Source organism: Microcaecilia unicolor, chromosome 5, assembly GCF_901765095.1.
Source record: "Microcaecilia unicolor chromosome 5, aMicUni1.1, whole genome shotgun sequence".
NCBI lineage: Eukaryota > Metazoa > Chordata > Amphibia > Gymnophiona > Siphonopidae > Microcaecilia > Microcaecilia unicolor.
The window spans coordinates 62,624,878-62,647,578 of record NC_044035.1 but is presented as its reverse complement, the minus strand read 5'-3'; the positions used below and the strand labels follow the sequence as shown (position 1 = coordinate 62,647,578).

The following is a 22,701-nucleotide window of genomic DNA, read 5'->3' as shown; positions in this document are numbered from 1 at the left end:
ATTAATGAGAGTTTTTTTTTACCTATGATTACTTTTTTGCTGTGTGCCAACAGTTTATTTTTTCGGTTAAAGGTAACCAAGTGTGGCCACAGCAGTATGAGATTTTTCCTCTCACATAAAACATGTATAAACACGCAGTGGTTGTGAGTGCATGAGAGATTCACAGAGTATGTAATGCATTTCCTGTTGCCAAGGTGATAGGATTGGTAGAGCCTTATAGTTTGTGTGGTAGGCTATTGTGAGGGTGTGGCTTATATGCGTACCACCACCTTTTTTCCTAGGAAAAAAACGTGTTGCACAAATATGTTTCCAAAATCATGTTGCAGTGGCAAAATAGCAGATACTTGTTGTCATGCTTTAGCACCCATGCACTTGTTGCTTTTGGTTTTTTTTTTTTCTTGTTTCTTCATATTTCCTGCTGATACAAGGAAACACAAAGTGAACACCTGTTCATATTACATAGCAGCGAACCTTCAGCATGCAATTGACCATGGATAAGTTTGTTTTCAAAGCAGCTGAGTCTTTTGTTTAGGAAGAACTGCTGGCCCCAACTTTAGAGCAAAGTATTGCTGAGTCCAAGCTGCAAATGCCATTGACAAATCCTGCAAGATAGGCAGAAACTTAACTACTGTAGATTGCAGACATGTAAATGCTTTTTCTTCAGTCTTCTAGGCGTGAATTGGGGTGGAGGGGTGGAGAGAGCTCACTAGTATTAATTTTTTCGCTCGTTCTCACTGCAAACTTGGCCTGTATTTTGTGATAGGGGTAGGAGTTAACCACTTCAAGGCCCTTGGTGTGACTATATCCCTACTCATAAATTATTCTGGATAAGTCAGTATGTTCCAGCTAGTGGGGTCAATATTTAGCTGTCGGCAGTGAGCATTTTGCTCACCAACAGTGTTATTTCCGGATATTCAAAGCCAGGACCTGTGCGTGCTTCGGTTTTGAATATCTGATTATTTCTAAGCCAGCTAACACATAGCCACTTAAGCCAATATTCAGCCCTTAAGCGGCCATAGGTTACCGCATAAAATAGAACAGACTTTTATGCAGTTCCACCTATGCGGTAAACCTGGCTGCTTAAGGGCTGCATAGCAGCACTTAAGTGGCCAAGTGCTTACTCTATTTCCAGAATCCCCCAACATATCCGGCTTTGAGTTTGGTGCTTACCACCATATGCTGCGGCACTTATCCAGTTAAGTGCCACTGAATATTAGTGATTAGCTCTGACCATGCAATTTAACTATTTAACTGGTCAGCAGCCGGCTAAATCGCTTTGAATATTGGGCCCAGTGTTTTTACTGAAAATGGATTCTGGTAGTGTACAGTTCATCCGTTCCATCAAAGATAGATTATAGTAGCATAAAACACCACATCACAGCTCTAAAATGTATACAGATCTCCCCTCTTTGGGCTGCAAGGTACCTGTCGGGCCCCAGGGTAGTACCTGTTCGCTTTCAGAGATTCTACCACTCTGAATTTCTATTCCTCAATTACTCCTTCAGGAAACTTCACCAGCCATAGACTTGGCATAACTGCTTGGTTGTTTTGCTAGTATTCTGTAAATATACACATGCAGGGGACAAATAAATGTGGGTGCCCAGTTATAGAACTTTTGGCCACCTTTTACTAAGGTGCACTAATGATTAGCGTGTGCTAAAGGCTAAGATGCCCATTATATTCCTATGGGTATTTTATCATTCAGCACATGCTAAATCTGTTTGTGCACCTTAGAAAAAGGGACTCCTTTGTGTTGAAATTTGCCCTGTAGTTTGATTTTGTTTGAGGATAAAAATTGTTTACGTTTTGATCCTGAGCCAATTCTTTAATTTTTTAGGTCAAGAGAAGCAATTAGGATTATTGGGCTGATACCTCACTGACTTAAATGCTTTGTTGTTTAGTTGGTTGGGTATATTCCTGCTGGGGTTCTCCAATTTGGTATTATTTTATTTTCCTTTTATTTTTGTAATTCTTGACCCTCTTTATTATGAACAATGATACTCTTTGTGGATGATTATTATGGAATAATGTTTTTTTGTTTCTCCCTTTTCAATTTTGTATATTGTGATCTGATGATTTAAAAAGTTTGACAAATAAAGAAAAAAAAAGAATTGCCCTTGTTATGACTAAGTTGTATGAGGTGGCTCATTTCCTATGTGTAGTGGGGGAAATTGACTGGATACATATAACAGTCCTCAAGGCAGTGAGACAGACTACCACAACAGAAGGTCTTTCACTCCCTTGATGTGCAGGTGGTCTGCAATGCCCATGGTCTCATTACTGATGTGTTTCTGAGAGCGACCAGATTACAGCAACCACTCCAAACAAACTGTAGCTCATCACTACTCTTTTCTCTGTACAGAAGCCTCTCACTCTGCTCCCACCGCACATGAACAAGCAGCAGGGAAGTCCCAGAGCAGCCTGTCAACAATGCCTGAATGATTTTCTTCTCTACTTTTTCCTCCAATAGTTCACAGAGGCTACCTCAGATAACTTAGCTGATCACCCCCATTGCAGACTCACAGAATGAAGAAAATAAAGCTGCAATAGGGCCCATTGCCAGATAAGGGCTTTAATAAGAAAAATCCTTTTGTCTGATGAAAAGCCAATTCAGGGCCCTGGACAGATTAGCAGAGAATGCCTATACAGCTGTCACCCTACCCCTCCCTCCATTAAGGTTTGTGACATTTTTATGGCTTGCTGCATGCCTCATAATTTGACTCTTACCAATAAAGAGCTGCAGACCAACTGGTAGAAGCACCAGCACAGCACCCCCATGAGCAAAGTCTGGCTGTGCGGAATTACTTTATTTAGGAACACTTCTTGGAACATTTTTATTTACAGAAAATGTTTTAAACATTATTTACAGTGCTCTCTTTGCTATATGTTATGATTTGTGGGGAAACCTGCACTGACACCATCAACCTACCCTTCCCCCTTCTTTCACACCTTGCACTGCATTGTGGGTTCTGTCTCCATCCCCTCCGGTTCTGTCTCCGCCCCATCCCTGTGGGCTCTGTCCTCATCTGCAGAAACCTTGAACACTTATGATTTTATATTTAAATCTTTGTATTAAAGTATAAAAAGGAACAATACGCTGTGCAACTGTTGTGTATATCTTACAAATAGAAAACAAAAATACCAACAACGAGCAGCTATAATAACCTTCCCCCCCCACCATGACCCTCTACCCTTTCAATCCCCACAATAGCTGACTTCTACTACCCCAAGGAGCCCTAATCCACCCTGTTAAAATGTCCAGGGGTGCAAAATACAACCTGTTCTGTATGCCCTAGAGGGGAGAAATATGCCATATGAAGCACTGTTTATGACTTTTTCATCTGTGACATAGAGGGGCATAATCGAACGTCGTCTGCGATCTATGTTGGCGGCGGCGGCGCTACAGCTGACCGGAACCGTATTATCAAAAAAGATGGCCGGCCATCTTTTTTTTCGATAATACGGTTTAGCCCGGCCAAATGCCGTGGAGTTCGCTGGGTTTGAGATGGCCGGGTTTGTTTTTCAGCGATAATGGAAAGTTATGTCGGCCATCTCAAACCCGGGCCAAATTCAAGGCATTTGACCATGGGAGGAGCCAGCATTTTTAGTGCACTGGCCCCCCTGACATGCCAGGACACCAACCAGCCACCCTAGGGGTCACTGCGGTGGACTTCAGAAAATCTCCCACGTGCATAGCTCCCTTACTTTGGGAGCTGAGCCCCCCAACCCCCCCCCCCCCAAACCCACTACCCACTAAAATTGCTCCAGGGACCTGCATACAGCCTCTAGGACTTATTGCTGCTGTATAACTTTGGCAGACTAATCTCTCTGAAAAAGTCCTTTCTTGAAATAAGCATTTTTACTCACAGTTAACTGCAGATCAGAGGTTGTGCCCCACTGGTAAAAAGTCCCCTGGTACTAAGATTAGCAATAGGTCAGAGCTGGCACAATGGTGTACAATGCCCTCTTTCAGCACCATTCAAGGTAAGAACTACGTTCTCTAACGTGCGTAACACTGGAAAGGGAACTAAAACTGGCTTACAAAAATGGCCACTACCGCATGGACTACAACAGGAAACAAAACAGGGCACACTCTGACCCAGTTAGCAGGGGGGAAAAGCACCATGGGAGTAGAGCCCAGTACCCTACACCCACCACAATGCATTGCTAATGTGACTCTGCAGGGCACCTAACAAAAAAGGTGTCACACTCACCTGAGAGCCACATCGCAACCAGGGAAAGGCTGTTGGAGGATACAACACATTCTGCTGTCATGGAGGTGGGTATGGCATTTGAGGCTGGCATACAGGCTGGCAAAAAAGGTTTTTAGTTTTATTTTTTTAGTTTGGAAGGGGATTGGTGACCACTGGGGGAGTATGGGGAGGTCATCCCCCATTCCCTCCAGTGGTCAGTTGGGGCACCTTTTTGAGGCTTGGTCGTGAAAATAAAAGGACCAAGTAAAGCCGGCGAAATACTGCTTAACGCCGCTTTTTTTTTCCATTATCGGCGAAAGCCAGCCATCTGGTAGCCACGCCCATGCCTACCCATGTCCCACCTTCGCTAATCTACCGACACGCCCTCTTGAACTTTCTCCGGCGATGCTGTCAAAAATGCCGCTTTCGATTATACCGATTTCGCCGCTTTTAAGAAATCGCCGGCCATCTCCCGATTTGTGTCGGAAGATGGTCGGTGATCACTTTCGATTATAAGTTGGATAGTAACATAGTAAATGACGGCAGATAAAGACCTGTATGGTACATCCAGTCTGCCCAACAAGATAAAATCATTTTACATGGTACGTGATACTTTCAGGCTCATTTTCGAAAGAGAAGGACGCCCATCTTGTGGATGAATAATAAGTCATCAATAATCAGGATTCAGTCTAGCTCTCCTGTCTTCCACAGTCCTTCCTTCAATAGAAGATGTGCTGGTAGCAGGAATGTACAGGATCCCCCATGCAAATATGCTAGTTGTGACCATCATGTATGCTTTTTTTTTTTTTTAATCAAAATTTTGTCGTCTTAAACATTTATAGGGGATGGGGACAAACTTTGTCCCCGGGTCAGTTTCTACTTTGAAGCCTGTTAATGAACTGGATTGTCGCGGGGACGACCAAAGTTCACAGGGGTGTGTTGGCAGGGTAGCGCAGGCGGGACTGGGGCGTGATTAGGAGATGGGCGTCCTCGGCTGATAATGGAAAAAAGAAGGGCGTCCTTGACGAGAAGCTTAGCTGAGATTACGTGGCAGAGCCGGTGGTGGGAGGGTGGGCTGGTGGTTGGGAGGTGAGGATATTGCTGGCCAGACTTATACGGTCTGTGCCAGAGCCGGTGGTTGGGAGGCAGGGATAGTGCTGGTTAGATTTATACGGTCTGTGCCCTGAAAATGACAGATACAAATCAAAGTAAGGTATACACAAAAAGTAACACATATGAGTTTATCTTGTTGGGCAGACTGGATGGACCATGCAGGTCTTTTTCTGCCGTCATCTACTATGTTACTATGTTATTTATGGTCATTAACAGACTTCAAAGCAGAAAATGACATGAGGTCAAAGTTTGTCCCCATCCCCTCGGGCTCTGACCACATCTCTGCCCCATCCCTACAGGCTCTGTCTCTGTCCCCATTACCGCGGGTCCCCAACCCCGTGTCATTTTCTACTTCTGACCACAGACTCCTTGTTCAACTGCTTGGCAGAGCTGCTTCAAAGAATTCGGAATGACTATGGGGAACAGCATCGACAACAGGTACTTTGGCTTAACCACATCAGGGGGAGACGCAGCACCCGGCAGGGGTGCTGATGCAAACACTTACTCTGACTTTTCTAGATGCCAGACCTCAGTTTTTTTTTCTATCCATTGCATCTATCTGGTTTTGCTTATTATTTATTGAAAGACATGGAGTGGCATTTTAGAAAGGACATACAAAATGAAAAATAAACATCCAGTCACAGACATATAGACCATCAGGTGTATGCCAGAAACCAAGCAGCAAATGTCCCCTGAAATGAACATTCAACAGCTGCCAGATGGACATACCTGTGCATGGATGTCCGTTTGTCCCTAGGTAAGCACAGTCTTAACAGAGCTTATACATATTTATTTTAATTCTGCAAATATGTGAAGAAAGAGCCTCAACCCTGTCATGAAGCAGGACACTCATGTAAATTGCTAACTCCCCTCCCTCATCTCCAGTAATGATTCTGCTCACTCCCTCTTATCAGAAGTCGCACACACATAGGTGATGGACTTTCAACATTGTACGTCCACCAGATGCTCATGGGGAGCCAAGACATCCAGTTTCTGGATCGCAAAACACAGCAGCCCCTACATGTAAGCAGCATTTCTTGAGCAACAAATCAGGAGGGAGCACAACTTCTCATAGGAGGAGTGCACCCTCCTGGCAGTCCTCTGTGTCCTGTATCGGAGGCAACTGTTCCACAGGCACAGAAGTCTGCCCCCCACATGATGCTGCCAAGGACGTGGGAAAAATCAGGAGGATCCTGGCAAAGTACGAGTCCAATGCCCTCCTGTGTCCACCCCCAACATCATGCATGCCACTATTACCTCAAGCCAATCACTAAGGGTCCCACAGTGCTCAACTGAATGAAGCTATTTGCATGCAGTGAGTGAAGTTACATTGTAATCTATGGAACTTTGTAAGGCTAAGTGCTTTGAAAATGAGCCCCATGTTCTCCCAACTCATGCAGCAACTCAGGCACTGTTTTGAATAGCATATGCAGGTCACTCACAGACCTGTCCTATGTTACAGGCCTTCCAGTCTGTACCCAAACAGCTGCACATCAAGCCTGTAGTGCCACACATACACATCACAGAAATCATAGAGGTGGATAGTCCCTTCAGTCTCATGCCCTGTGTGCACAATGATGACACTGGCAGTGGTCCAAAGACAAAAAGGAAAAGTGGATGTTCTGGTTTAAATCTGACATTGGCCCTACATCCAGCAGGTGCCAAGGGAGTGTCAGTGACAGCAATCCCACATAAAAATCCAGTCCCCAAAAAATCAGCACCTAGGGCTGTCCACATATGACACATGCAAATGTACATATAAAGGCACACGTCAACATCTATGGTCATGTACTAACACAGGAGAAGGGCTGTAGAAACAACCATGTCCACTCTCACATATGTCTTCCAGATGATATGGAACCCACCGTGATATTAAGTAATTAAAACAATGATTCCAGTGTATATGCAGGAAGGCGCCAAGGCACATCTAGCGAATCGAACATCTTACAAAGGAAGGTGAGTAGCAGGGATACAATGGCTTATGACACCCCATCTCAATGGCCACATAACTTAAACCCCAGCACACCAAAACCTTTTCCAGCAACTGCAGCACAGCCAGTTTGTTGCTATCCCTGCCAGTACAACATCTCTCTGGGTCAGCCAATTATGTACAGATGCACAGTGCCACATATCAGGAATCTGTGTAGGTTCAAGAAACATGGAGGCCTCTCCTGCCACACTGAGAAGGCTGACCACCGATGTTCGATAACAGTTTACTAGGCAGTGTTGCTGAATTTTGGCTATGATCACTGTGGCACTATCCAGGCAGTGCTGAGGTAGCCTGGGGGTGGAGTTTGGGAGGTGCCAGTAATTATGTGGGTATCGGCAGTATTCGGTGCTGGTGCCTGCATAGGTAAACCAACTCATAGGACCGCACAGAAGGCAGTTCCCTATCTTTATCCACTTCGCTATGTGGGTGCCGGCACTGAATATCAGACAGCATTTGCATAACTTCCAGGTTACCACTTGACCCTGGATGTTCAGTGCCCGGGCATGACCAGCATTAAATGTCTGGGCTTGTGAGCAGTAAAAAACACTGACTGTTGCGGGATAAATATCAGTCCATAGTTATTTTCTTAATCAGACTTGAAATTTAAAGAAAAATAGTAGCTCCCAGTACAAGTGTCCTACACTTCAACTGAAGAAATATCTTAGAACCTAATGGTGTGGTTCTAGCCATATCCAGAAATTTAAATGTATGTTCACAAAACATAAAATCTGTATTCTTAAGATTTCCAAATCAGGGAAAAAAATTGACAAGGAGGGTAGCTCCTATGGTGATGTTGAGAAGTTTCTAGAAATATAGACAAAACTTTGATTAGACTCCATCAAATCAAAGGTCACCACCCTGTCATCCTCTTTAACAATTTAGTAGGCAAATAATAACATTTTGAAATAGGAATTTTATCTGCGTTAGACAGAGATGACACTTAAAATATTTCCTGAGAAAATTTTCAGGTGACAGTGAATGAATACAAGGATAGTTCAAAAAGTAGAGATTCCTTGACTTACATTGATTTTTCTTGTTCTTCTCCAACAGTACTATGTGCATGTTTTGGATTTGCTGCTTTCACTTGCAGGTGAATTTTTGAAAGAGAAGGGCGCCCATCTTCCAACACAAATCGGGAGATGGGCATCCTTCTCGCAAGGTCGCCCAAATCGGCATAATTAAAAGCTGATTTTGGGTGCCCTCAACTGCTTTCCGTCGCGGGGACGACCAAAGTTCACGGGGCGTGTCGGCAGTGTAGCGAAGGCAGGACTGGGGCGTGCTTAGCAGATGGGTGTCCTCGGCCAATAATGGAAAAAATAAGGGCGTCCCTGTAAGTAAATTGCTTATGTTGCTAACGTGCGTCTAATGCAGCTAAAAATAGAGTGCAGCAAAAAAGGAGTAGAATGGTCTGGCTCTTTCAATAACCCAGGGAGACGTAAATGGTTACAAAGTCTTTATTAATGGTCATCAAAAATAGAGTACCACAGGATGCACTCAGTTGGCCCGTGGTAACTGAAGTCTGCGTGTGCTTAAAAAAAAACATTCTATTTTATTTTGAGGGGATGTGTCAGAGGCGGAGAGTCTGCCCTGGGCCCAATCATGTCTAGCACTGGCCCTGGCTGTTCCTGTGCTAACCAATTTGCACATCTATATTACCACATGCAAACTGGTTAGCACAGGGATACTGCATGAGCCCTTACTACCTATAACATGGGTGGTGGTAAGTGCTTACACAGTAATTAAAAAAAATGTCTGCATGCTAATGGCAACATGTGGCCACTAAACCAAAAAAAAAAAAATTGGAAATGGGCCACTTTACGCCCGTGGTAAAAATGGCCCTAAGCATGTGGGAAAAACCTGCATAAAGGCGCACTAAGGCCAACTTTTGCTGCTGCTTAGTAAAAGGATCCCTAAAATACTTCTGATCTGTCAACATGTTATAAAGATGTAAGGAAACAGGTATTAGGTGCTCAAGTCTTGATCTTTCTTACTCTTGAGGAAAGAGTAACAATAGACAAATCAACATTTTCAAACATACTTATAAAGCACTGTGGATAGAAACATTATTGCAGACCGCAAGTATCTACAAGCATATATATAGTTGCCAGCCTCTCCGATCCCAGAGGTGTTTGTGATTTCAGTGCCTAGCTTGGATTTTCTGAATAGAGTGTAAACTATAGCATGTTATCTGTCAATAAAGCAACCCCACAGAATCATAACAAGAAAGCATGACGCAATGTAAAAGCATCCAGTCCAAATATAATGAAAGTTCTCTTTTAATCATAATGTATTAGATCTTGCATTTTGCATATACAAAGAGTTCATCAACATTCACTAGCATTAGAAACACATTAAGATGAAAGTACAAATGTGAACAAAGAAAAAAAAATGACAGCTCAACCTATATTACACATAAGCATGCCATGTTATAAAGATTTCATATAAGTTAAATGCAACAGGGATAAAGGGGGAAATGTCAGTAATCTTATAGTTTAAAAGCTGATATTAGATCATTTATTAAACTCTAAAAACGAGATACATAAAAATACTATGGTAAATACAATTTGCATTCTTTATTAAGATAAAACTTGAAAGAAACAATAAAGGTAGTCACTCAGTGACCAATGTAGCATACGGATCAGATTGTGTCTCTCTTCTGATCATTATTTGGCATTTAAATGCAATTCCATGCAACACAGAACATTTAAAAGGAAATAATTCATATAGTTAAAATGTAATAAGAAGTATAGCTTTATTTGACTAAAACTCTGACACTTTCTAAATTTTAAAGGTTGTTAGAGGATTGGTATCCATATTAATTATTTTAAATGCTACATTGTAATAAATTGTTTTTATTGGGGTGGGGAGCTTACATGTTTTCTCTGAATAAGAATTTCTTACTATTTGTTCTATAATATAATAATAATAATAATAAATGTGGATCTTTATCCTGCTTTCCTGCAGCTTACAGATTTCAGGTACAATAAGGCCCTGACCTTACAACCTTATCATCTAAGTAGGTAGCTACTGTGCTTGATTGTGGACCTAAAAGCTGATTTTCAAAGAGAAATTTCCTGCTGAAAAGTTTCCATAGAAAATCTGAGCTGACACACACTATGGCTAGAAAATTATCTGTGGACTTTATCCTTGCTTTTCCCTATATGTTTTTTCATCCCTTATAGAATTTAGTGGCTAGATTTAATCATTGATGAGAGGTGAAATTTCTAGGGAGTTTTGGGAGCTGAACTAAGAAATGGGCTTAACATACCTTGGGGTCCTTTTACTAAGCCGTGCTAAAAAGTGGCCGGGCAGTAGTTTTAGCGCATAGGTTTCCTGCGTGCTCTAGCCACTTCTTACCATGGCCATAAAAATCTTTTCCAATGAAGGCAGTAAATGGCCATGCACTAATAAAGACATTGGCGTGCAGTCATTTAGGGGTCCTTTTACTAAGCCTCTGTAAAATGTGGCTTGCAGTAGTGTAGGTGTGTGTTTTGGGTGCTCGCTGGGTCAGTTTTTACCACATCTGCAAAAAAGGGCTTTTTTAAAAATGGGACAGGAAAAGGGCATGCAGTAAAACTGAGACCAGTGTGCACTCTTAAAACCGGCCGCCTGAGCCCTTAATGCCACCCATTGATCTAGCGGTAAGGGCTCACATGCTACACGTGCGGGGACTGTTCGGCGTGCGCCAACTGCCGATTACCACCAGAAATGCCACACTAACCATGCACTAAAAATGTTTGGGTTTTTTTTTTTTGAAGGGTGAGAGTGGGCATTCCTATGCTAAGCAGTTAGTACATCTACATTACTATGAGCTAACTGGTTAGTGGCTGCATAAGGCAGGTCCTTAACGCCTATGAAAAAGGTCACAGTAAGTGCTCCTGTGGTAATTTAAAAATATTAGTGCATGGGCATTAATGGAAAACGGAGGAAAAAAAAGGCATTTTTTTACAGCTGCAGTAAAAATGGCCATAGCACATGGGAATGACTCGTATAAGAGCACGCTAAGGCCACTTTTTACCATAGCCTAGTAAATGGACCTTCATATTCATGACCAGTTAAGGACTGTGTTTTTATGTTTACAAGTAGGCATTTATTAACTTGCCTCACCATATCCATACACAGGCACTCAGAATACACAGGGGCCCATTTACCAAGTGGGGCTTACCGCTCGGCAATCCGGAACTACCGCTGGCCCAACGAGGGCACCGGCAGTAGTTCCACCCCCGGCGTGCGGCATTTCCGGTGCTAACGGAAATATTTGAAAATTATTTCTGCAGGGGGTTACCACCAGGTTAGCATGGGAGCCCTTACCGCCACCTGAATGGGTGGCAGTAAGTGCTCTTCCCCGCATGGCCACATGGTAAGTTCAATCTTACTACGTGACCACTTCCTTTTTCAGTCTTTTTACCTGCTGTGGCAAAAACATCCCCCACCTCTAGCACAGGGCCCTTTTTACTACAGCTTAGTAAAAGGGCCCTACAGTGCTTATTTGTATGGGACATATGTGTAAGTGTTCCTGGGAATGAGGAGTGGGTAGAGCATGTGTACATGTGATAAAATACATACAATTCTTAATAGAACATACGTGTACAACTTACACCTGCTTCAGAGCAGGTATAACTTTTAACCTGAGCTTTTTGGGGACACATTTAAGCACCACTTATGCCTGTACTACAGGTGACCTCTTATAAAGTTACCCTAAAAGGGATATTTAAAACTAAGATTTTAAATTTTATTATACTGCTTGGATTCTTTTAATGCAGCATATTTTACTCTGAAATACACATTTTAAGGTGCTCATTTAGGAACTGATTTACTAAATTAAAAAAAACGGTCTGATATTTTTCAATTTGAGGTAATTAAAGTCTTATTAATGATCAACTAAACAGTATGGGCTGTAAATCCTACTTCAAAAGTGGAGGAGTGGCCTAGTGGTTAGGGTGGTGGACTTTGGTCCTGAGGAACTGAGTTCGATTCCCAGCACAGGCAGCTCCTTGTGACTCTGGGCAAGTCACTTAACCCTCCATTGCCTGCCGCATTGAGCCTGCCATGAGTGGGAAAGCGCAGGGTACAAATATAAAAAAAATAATAATAATAATAATACACCAAGAACTGAAAAACAGCCAATCTGAATCCCAAAGGGTAATATAGAGTGGTCATATAACCATTAGCGTACACGTGTCAGTTCCTTAAGAAGTTTAGGCCCACATGCATCAACCATACATAAAAAAATCTAAAACGTTAAAGTCCTTAACGAATTTGAAAAAACGAAGCATGCACCAAAAAAACAAGTCGCACATGTTGGGTGTGGTACTGAAAAGTACAATGTGTCAAAGATTCGTAATCCCCGTCGGTAATCGGCCCCTAAAGCATGCGCAGAGCAGCCAAGCGTTATGTTGGCTGCTCTGCGCATGCCACAAACATCCAAAACAGCAAAAAAAAAAAACCCACAAACATGGCTCCCCGCTTCCCCCTGCATCAATACAAAAATAAACATACATCAAAAAAGGATCTGGAGGGGGCAAAGGCGCTTGTCAGAAGCGCCCAGTATGGACGACCTTGCCCCCCCCCCCCGAGGTGGCCGCTGCTCCCCGCTTCCGCTCATATAAAATAAAAAATTAAAACAAAACTAAAAAGTTTAGCAGCCCCGGTCCCCCTCCCTTCTGTACTCCTTCTCCCATAGCTCAGCCTCCCGGCATCCTCCGCCCCCGTGCACCGCCTCCCTGAGGTCGTCGTCGCTGCTCCCCCACTCCACCGGACCTCCCCTCCGCCTTACCGGCCCGCGCAGCACCTCTCACCTCTGTGTGAAGGCGCTGCACGGGATGGAACAGCTGATCGGCGATCACTGCTGCCTCCTCCAACGTCTCTCTGTTCTTCCTGGTCCCGCCCTCCTCTGATGTTAGTTATCTACGTAGGTAACCTACGTCAGAGGAGGGCGGGCCCAGGAAAAACAGAGAGACGTCGGAGGAGGCAGCAGTGATCGCCAATCAGCTGTTCCATCCAGTCCAGTGCCTTCACACAGAGGTGAGAGGCGCTGCGAGGGCCGGTAAGGCGGAGGGGGGAGGGTCCGGTGGAGTGGGGGAGCGGCGGCGAAGACCTCAGGGGGGCGGGGCACGGGGGCGGAGGATGCCGGTAGGCGGAGCTATGGGAGGAGTACAGAGAGAGACAGGAAGAGAGGGGGACCGGGGCTGCTAAACCTTTTAGTTTTGTTTTAATTTGTTATTTTATACGAGTGGAAGCGGGGAGCAGCGACGACCTCGGGGGGGGGGGGCAGGGCAAGGCTGTCCATACAGGACGCTTCTGACGAGCGCCTTTGCACCCTCCCGATCCTTTTTCGATTTTGTGTTCATTTTTTATTTTATGCAGAGGGAAGCGGGGAGCCATGTGTTTGTGCTTTTATCTCACTTTTGTTTTTAAACATGCCAGCTTGGATTTTCATGGTGCAGGGGGAAGCGGGGAGATGACAGCTCAGGCCTTAACGACTGGTCTGAGCTGACGTTAAATTTCTCACGGAAAATGATTCGTTGCAATCGTCGGTATGGTTAGTGCATTCCGAATTGTCCACATTTCAATGGTAGTTTCTCGTTTGCATTCTGTTTTCGTTAGCTGCTAGCGTCGTCGGAAAATGGCCTTTAATGCATGCTACATTTCAAATTTTCCTCGTTAGAGGGTCGTTAAAGGGTCATTAAAGTTTTGTGCATCTGGGCCTTAGTCAGCAAAATTACACCCCTGTGATCATGTTTAAACTGGGTGGTTCCTGATGAAGCCCTGAAGTGGGTGAAATGATTTGGGCCCCGTTGAATGATAATCAGCAGTTGGATTGAGGGGTTACCAAGCCAGCTATTTGAAAGCTAAGTTTATTTATGCTAAGCTGTAGCTTGGGAATTTTTGAAAACTCAGTAATGTTCTGAAATCTATTGGTTTAATAAGAATAGTTACAGTTGAAAGTGAGTGGAAGACTTTTACCCTATGAAAGAGACTAGACCCGTGGACACTAAAATCTTACATAGATACCAGAGGCCTGCAGGTCAGACCTTGGTGGAAGCCTTGGTTTCTGAGGGTAATTCTCACGTGTACGCTAATGGTTATATGACCACTCTATATTACCCTTTGGTATTCAGATTGGCTGTTTTTCAGTTCTTGGTGTAATTAAAGTTTTCACAGTAAGCTACCACTGATGGCTTACTTTTTCCTTTAGTCAAATAAAGATCTTTACGTCTAGGAAAGGTTTAAGAATCTGGCAGTACTCCAAATTGTTCAGAGTTGCAAGAAATGTCTCTGATTCTTTTTTTTATTATAGTATTTTTGGAACAAATATGTATATATAAAGAAAGAGAGAGAAGCCCATCATAATGGGAAGACAACACTCAGAAAATATTAGTAACAACTGTGCTTCTAATCTTTTTCTCTAGTCTTTTTTTTTAATTTTAAATGTAAATACAGTCTGTAAAAGGTATGAAAAAGAATTATTTGCTGTTTATTTCCATGTGATGGAGCCTTTAAATAGAGCTACTACTACCAGGCCAATACCTACTTTACAAAAAAAAAAAAAAAAAAAAGTAAAACTGAAAACCAAAGTCAAGGTATTTTTGATTAGGGGGCCCTTTTACTAAGGTGTGGTAGGCCTAATGTGCGTCTACAGCGCGGTAAGAGGGCATTACTGTGAGACGCACTGAGGCACCCTGCGGTAAATTTGGCTGACAGTGCGTGCTACTCCTGCAGTAATAATTGCCACAGGAGGCGTGGCTGCACTAATGGGGTAGCACTGGCACATTACCGTGTGCTACCCGATTAGCGCAGGAGTAGCGCGGGAGCCCTTACTGCCTCCTAAATAGGTGTCGGTAAGAGCTCCCCGTGGTAATGGCCATGCGCCAATGGTGAAATTAGCGTCTGGCCATTAAAACAATACTGACCATAGCCATTTTTCAGCCACACTAGAAAGTGGCCGGAGCATGCAGCAAACCCACACGCTAACCGCACTGCCAGCCAATTTCTAGCACACTTTGGTAAAAGAATCCCTAGTTCTTTTGCATTTTTGACTTTGCCTTTAAATAGAGGACAATACAGTACATGAACATAACACAAAAAAGGTGATTTGCAATGTATTTTAAATAAGGTTTATGTTTAGTTTTTTTTTTAAATTTAAAATCTAATAATTTCATTGCATACAACACTACGGGCCCTGTTTACTAAGCCACACACTGTAGGTGCGCTAGCGATTTGAGTACATGCTAATGCTAGACACATCTATATATTCCTATGGGTGTCTCTGGCATTAGCGTGCGCTAATTTTTAGCATGTGCTAAAATCACTAGTGCATCTTAGTAAACAGTGCCCTAAAATCCGTGCATATGTCAGCAATTTTTAAAAATCAAATTACATTTCTATTGTTTTGTGCTTATTGTTTGTATGAGTCTCGTAAACATTCAACAGCAGATTAATGCCAGGTATAATGATGCAGCAAAAATGAAATGTTGGAGCAAAATTTCTCTTTCAACTCTATTCATTATGATTATTTTCTAGGCTTGTGCAACAGAAAAATGCATTAAAAAAAAAAAGGTCTTACCACTCAAATTGAGCAACCCATGACATCTTTGAGATAAAAACTTTTCAATCTCTCTTCAAGATGGTAGAAAACTAGACAGAAACAATCACTGTTGAAGAATTTATCCTCGAGATTATTTCCTGTCTGTAAGTGCAGTTCTTAATGTTTTTCAAGGGAGTTAACGCTAATAGCTTGACAATATTTTATTTCTTAGGAACCGATTGGATCTTTTAAGATTTTTCGCATACTTTTTTCCCCCAATAAGTTAAAAATAAAAGTCCAGTTAAAAAAAAAAAAGAAAAAAAATCTACAAAAGCTTTGGTTTCAGGGTCTGTGAATCAGGAGTGAGAGTTCAATTCAATGTTTATGCACACATGCTGCTGGATATTTCTGGCTGTGTGATGCCTTTACGTAAAAGAAAATGTTTACTAGGCAAGGCTGCAATTCAGAAACACCCAGCCCCATAGTGATGGAGCATCAGCCCAGGCCAAAAAAAAAAAAAAAAGCAAATAATGACTGGGGTGACAAACCTCGTCTTACCATCCTACTTACCTTCCTTATGCAGGTAACTTTTTTTTTGCCCACTCCCTACTGACTCCTACACCTTCTCTGTCACCACCACTAGGCCCGCTAACATATTTTTTGCACTCCCACCTCCTTCTCGATGTATTTTGGACTCAACTTGGTATTGTGGAAATAATAGAAGGAATGTTAATTTGTCTAGAGCAGCAGAAGGTTTTATGCTATCCTTGGGGCATGTCTGCTATTATCATCTTCTAAGATTTTAGGGGTCCTTTTACAAAGGCGAATTAGTGTTTTTAGAGTGCACTAATGATCAGTGCGCGCTAAACATTAGAGATGCCCATAGAAACATATGGGTGTCTCTAACATTTAGGGGTATGTTTACTAAGGTGTGTTAGCATTTTTAATGCACCTTTAAAGTTAAGGTGCGTTAAACGCTAACATGCAATACATTCCTATAGGTGCATTAGCGTTTGGCGTGCATTAGCGTTTAACGTGCTTATTTTTAGAGCGCGCTAAAAACACCTGTGCGCCTTTGTAAAAGGACCCCTCAATGACTATACATTAACATAGAAATAGAGAAAAATGAAGGCAGGTAAAGACCATATGGTCTATCCAGTCTGCCCACCAATACCATCTATTATCCTTTCTGGAGCAGCCTGGATCTATTAATATTTGAATCATGTGGAGCTACAAACACAATCAAAAAGGACTGGTTTTTCCCCCTAGGATTTTGCTAAATGATAGAACTTAGGGGCCCTTTTACTAAGCCGCGTAGGCGCCTACCTGCACCCAACGCCCGGCTACCGCGAGGCTCAGGTGGTAATTTTATTTTGTATGCGCTGGAAAATCATTTTTATTTTCCCGCGCATGGCGGAAACCAGGGGGTAACTGTCATTCCTCGCATGTAGACGATTACCGAACGGTTACCACATGAGACCTTACTGCTAAGTCAATGAATGGCTGGTGGTAAGGTCTCAGACCCAAAATGGACACGCGCACCAATTTTTATTTTGCCGGATGTCCATTTTCGGCAAAAATTTAAAAATGGCTTTTTTTTTTACAGGCACGCTGAAAAATGGATCTGCGCACCCCCAAAACATGCACCTACACTAGTGCAGCCCATTTGTTTGGTGCACCTTAGTAAAAGGACCCCTTAGACTTGAAAGTGATTTGATGTTGATATATGAGGTGGGAACATTTTTAAATGGCATTAGGTGTTTGCTGCAATGATTCTAATTTGTTGTGATTGTGTATTTTTAGGTGTTTATAGTTTAATTTTCTGTATGTGTTCAGCTCAAAGAGGCTTACGTACTACAGTGGGATAACGTTAATTAATGTGCAGTAACGGCCCATGTTAATCACATCCAAATAAAATTTCTGATAAACAGCAAGACTAAGGGGCCCTTTTACTAAGCCACGGTAAAAAGTGGACCATACTATTTTTGGTGCCTGAAATTGGCGTTTTCAAGGCCATTTTGTACTGTGGCGGGAAAAGGTATTTTTTATGGCTGTGTGCTAATATTAAAATTAGTGCGCAGCTATTTACTGCCTGAGCCCTTACTGCCACCTATTTAGTAGGTGGCAAAGGCTCACACACTAACCCTGCGGTAAGTGGGTACTCGGCAATGTGGCCGTGCTGCCGATTGTTGCCAGGAATGCCCCCCCCCCCATGTTAAAAAGTAGAAAATTCTTTTCTACCGAAGGAAACTGCACACGCCAACTTCAGAACTACCACTGGGCTCCCGCACTACCTTGACGGTAGGGCAGATTTGGCGCATGGTACCTGCGTGGTAGCCCTACCGTGCCTTTGTAAAAGGGTCCCTAAGATACTTGCAATAATGCAGTTATGATTGCAAAAAATCTTAACTACCACTCTCATAATGGCTCTGTGTTTACATATGTGTTTTAACCCATATAATTTTGTTATATGAACACAGGTAATAAGCTGATTTGCATATTATACAGCTCATTACCCAGTTTTCCATACCTTTTGTGCTGACATTCATAAAAGCTAAATAATGAATACTAAAACGGCAAATAAAGGGGCCCTTTTACAAATAGGGCATGGTTTCCCATGCAGATGCCACTCTTAGTGTGGCTGTAAAACAGCCACAATTTCTTTTTTTCTATTAATGGCAACATGCTAATTTCCCAATTAGCATGTGGCTCTTACCGCCACCTATGCTGTAGCCAGTAAGGGCTCATGCGCTAACCCTGTGCTAATTGGCAGCGCGCAGCAATTTGCCTGCGTTTACTGATTAGAACTGGGCATGCCTACTCTCCACCCCCAAGCTAAAAAATATTTAATATTTTTAGCATCGGGTTGGTGTGTGCCAATCCCAGAACTACCATAGGATGCACTCACGCATCCCGCGGTACTGCCTTTTAGCGTGCGGTAAGCATGCTTAGTAAAAGGGCCCCCAAAGAGTGCAAACGGAAGAGCGTACATAATTTGTCATTTTAACTTACATTAAAGTGTTTGAGAACATCAGTGCAATTTTAGTACACTGGCTTCAAATTATGAAGAAATGTGCAAAGCTGAAGTACCACAAAATACAGTATGTGCAGCAACATTTAAGATCATTAAAATAATAATTTTGCCTCCTTATAATTATGTTAAAAGAATGTTTGGGTTTTTTCCCTATAAAGAGATCCTCTTTTACAAAACAGTGGCCCGATTAAGATGTGCATTTAAAAGTGACAAAACTGGGCTGGGCCAGTGGCTCAGCAGCTTCATTAGACACTGCCGTGCACAGAACCTTAGCGTAACCTCTGGACCAGGCCTTAGCGTCCCTGGATTAAGGATGCCATGGAAGCAGAGTTCACAGGCCCTGGGACTGTGAAGCCTTGGGCATTACCCAGTAGCAGCCCCTGGTGATCAGACTCAATGAGCAAGATTACAAGCTACTAATGGAGTGTGATTATATGACCCCCAAACTGAGGAATGGCCATCTCTACTTTATTCTTTGGATCTATTATTTCATGGGGAACCAGTTCTTCCCATTTTGTTCTGTTCTTCCCTAGCTGAGAAATGTCACCATCATAGGCAGCAGAAGAGGAATACAGATTAAGGCTAAACCCCACCCCCCCCCTCCCGAAAGTTGTAAATGAAGGGTTATAATGCTGGATCCTAGACCCTTTTCCAGCTGAGGGGACTAGTTACTAAGATACAGTTAAATATTGTAGTTTACAGGGAGTCACTACCTTGTGGTAACTCAGTACCACAGGTTAGTAACTCCCATAGTACATGATTAACACAACTTACATTCAACCTTGCAAGCTGCATTATTTTCTTCCTGCGAGCATCAAGCCACTAACACGCAGCCCTATGCTCCTGAAGAGATTTTTTTTTAAAGGACCAGTGCATTAGGTATAGACTCCTTCCCCAACAGACTACCTCAAAGATGCTTTAAAGAACATTAGTCCAAGCACCTTCACATTCTGGACTCCCACTCAATGACCCCCCCATTGCCCTGCAGCCCTCCTCCCCCAGGCCTACCTGTCCAATCTCTGGTTTCTAATGGAGCAGGGCAGAAATGATCCCTGATTGCCCTTACCTCATGTAGATCCTGGTTCAAAATGGGATGGCTTAACCCCTGGTGTTTGTATACCAGTGGTTCCTTTAAGACTGTGCCCTTCAGCATTGGGTTGTGTTATTTGATTTGCATGATAATTTAGTGCTTCCCATCTCATTACTGTGCAGCTGGAATTGACTTTAACAAACGTGTGCTACAGTAAAATAAAGCATTATTTTGTAGGGATGGGATGTTGTTTACAATGATATATCCAATGTTGTATTAACAATCCAAAAACGTGCAGAACCCCCCCCCCCCCCCCCCCCACACACACACACACACATTTTGTATTTTTTTTTTTGTTCACAGCAAACAGTATGCTCTATTTTCAAAGAATCACCATTCATGTATGAACCACTGAGAATATGCAAATTAGTGAACTTGCACCAAATAGTACACACATGCGTACAGGGAAAGAGTGTGTCCTCTTTGTGAAAGTGTACCCTCTTTCTAAATTGTGCGCTCTGTTTGCAAAAGAATGCACACATAGGACTAAATTCTATAAATGTGGCCGAAAAATCAGCACTGAAAAATTTAAGGGCTGAGCACTATTGTATAAAGGATCCATGTCCTTTATAGAATTGCACTAACTGCTGGATTCTATATAGCGTGCCTAGAGATCTGCACCAAAATCCAGGCGCATTCTATAACAACGCCCATAACTTAATTGGCTTAACAAGCTAATCAGCGCCAATAACATCACTTAACAAGCAATAATGAGCACTAATTGGCAATAATTAGAATTTACGTGCACAACTTCTGTAATGAATTGCACCTAAATTCTAATTCACGCAGTTCAAAAGGGGCATGGCTATGGGTGGAAATGGGCATTTCATTCCAAAATTTACGCATGTAGAATATGGCCCAGTGCTCTTAAATCTACATGTGGGGATTACACTATGTCTTCACTGGTGTAAATGGAGACACATAGTTTTAGTCACTGTGATACCAACTAAGTGTATTCTATATACCCCACCTAAATCTAGGCACCGCTTATAGAATTCACTTAGGTGGAAATGTTTACTGCATTAATTTTTTAGGCGCCTTATATAGATCTGGACCTAAGTGCATAAATGACACCTAACTTTAGGTGCTGATTAAGTCTATTCTATAGCAATGTATGTTAATTCTGGGAATGCCCTCCAAAATGCCCTTATCTACACCTCCTTGAAATTACAGGCTATAGGAATTCTGCACACGGCGTTATAGAATATGATGTGTGCATAATTCCCAATTATTGCCAATTAACACCAATTATTGGCTAGCAGCCAATCCAATTGTTGACACTCATTGGCTCATTAATTAAGCTGTGTGTGCAAATCAGCTATGTGCACTGATTTGCATGCAAAACCTTTGTCGGCATATATAAAATTTGGGGGTTATTGGAAAACGACTGCTCCTGTAATGACATGAGCAAAAAAGAAAAAAAAAAGGATTAAATGACATAAGGAAACGAGATGAAATGAACATTTTCTGGCTGACCACCCCTATTATTTTGCCATTTGATATATCAAGAGGGAAATATATGTATTATTTCCTTAACAAAGGTTAGTATCTACCCCGCTAAATTGGAAATATAAAGATATGGAGGAAAGTACCTTCCCTTTACCCAAAAGAAAGAAAATAAATTATACCTTTACATGGGTTTTAAATCTGACATTTACTCAAACTGTCTTTCTGCATTCAAATGTCTGACATTTTGTCTTGCAATAACGTAACCTTAAGTCTAAAAAGCACCATTACTTATGCTTTTTCTTTACTAATGTTCAGTCCCTTTAGCCCATCCAAACTGCTGAAAAATACAAACATGAAATAAACAGTTTTACTTATAGCATAAATAATATCCAGCAAAATATATTTTAGTACACAGTATGGGGTGAATTCTACATATAGCGCCGATAAAAGCGCTATTCTATAAGCTGTGCTTAAAGTTAGGCATGGTTTATAGAATAGCACTTACGCTCAGGACTCACACGTAACTTTAGGCATGGCCAACTGAAACATGGTGCAAATATTGGCACATATTCCCGTTATTCTATAATAATGCGCATAAATGCGAGGAATGCCTCTGTTCTGCCCATTTCTACATCATTTTTTAAAACTTGCGCCTAAATTTACACATGTAAGTTCCAATTAAATCTAATTAGTGCCAATAATTGCTTGTTAAAAAGCCAATTATTTGGCACTAATTGGCTCATTCAATTAAATTATGCACATAATTTTTGGCAACTTTTATAGAATTAGGGGGTATATGAACATATTTTTATTACATCTCATATTAAACAGGAAATTTATATTTATTTTGTAGCATTAAACAGTTATAACACAGTAGTAAAATATTAGGCCTAATTTATCAAAGGATTTCTTCCCTTCATTGGGAAACACCCGTGATAAATCAAACTCAGTACATATATAATAGCATTAAGTATAACATTACAAAAAATATAAAACAAAACATAGTACACATAAAATAAATTAACATTGTTATGTAGAAGGTGTTTTTAACTGGCCTTTCAATTTAAAAAAAGAATGCTTAAGGCAGGATTCTTCATTTGAAGTTGGCATAATCCGAAAATATATCAATAAAATCTTGTACCACTCTGTAACAGAATTCATACTGCTCCTGTAAAAAAAGGAAAGGGCAAGTTTAGATCTAATGAATGTGGCCTACGTACAACAGATGATATAAACAACCAGAGCGGATTCATGAGAGATCGAATCTCTTTATTGACTTATGAATATCAGCAGGGCATGAAGTGT

The 22,701-nt window shown here is 42.0% G+C and overlaps 1 protein-coding gene across 5 annotated transcripts in view; it reads right to left on the bottom strand.

Moving 5' to 3' along the window:
* Positions 1 to 22,170: 22,170 nt before the first annotated feature.
* The window catches only part of PTPRE (protein tyrosine phosphatase receptor type E), a 435,598-nt gene continuing 435,067 nt past the window's right edge, over positions 22,171 to 22,701 (bottom strand). For all 5 annotated transcript variants that reach the window (XM_030202956.1, XM_030202958.1, XM_030202957.1 and 2 more), the window contains one exon: positions 22,171 to 22,564. In XM_030202956.1, the coding sequence (XP_030058816.1) occupies positions 22,490 to 22,564 (75 nt within the window). In that variant the 3' untranslated portion in view covers positions 22,171 to 22,489. The remainder of the gene's footprint in view (positions 22,565 to 22,701) is intronic.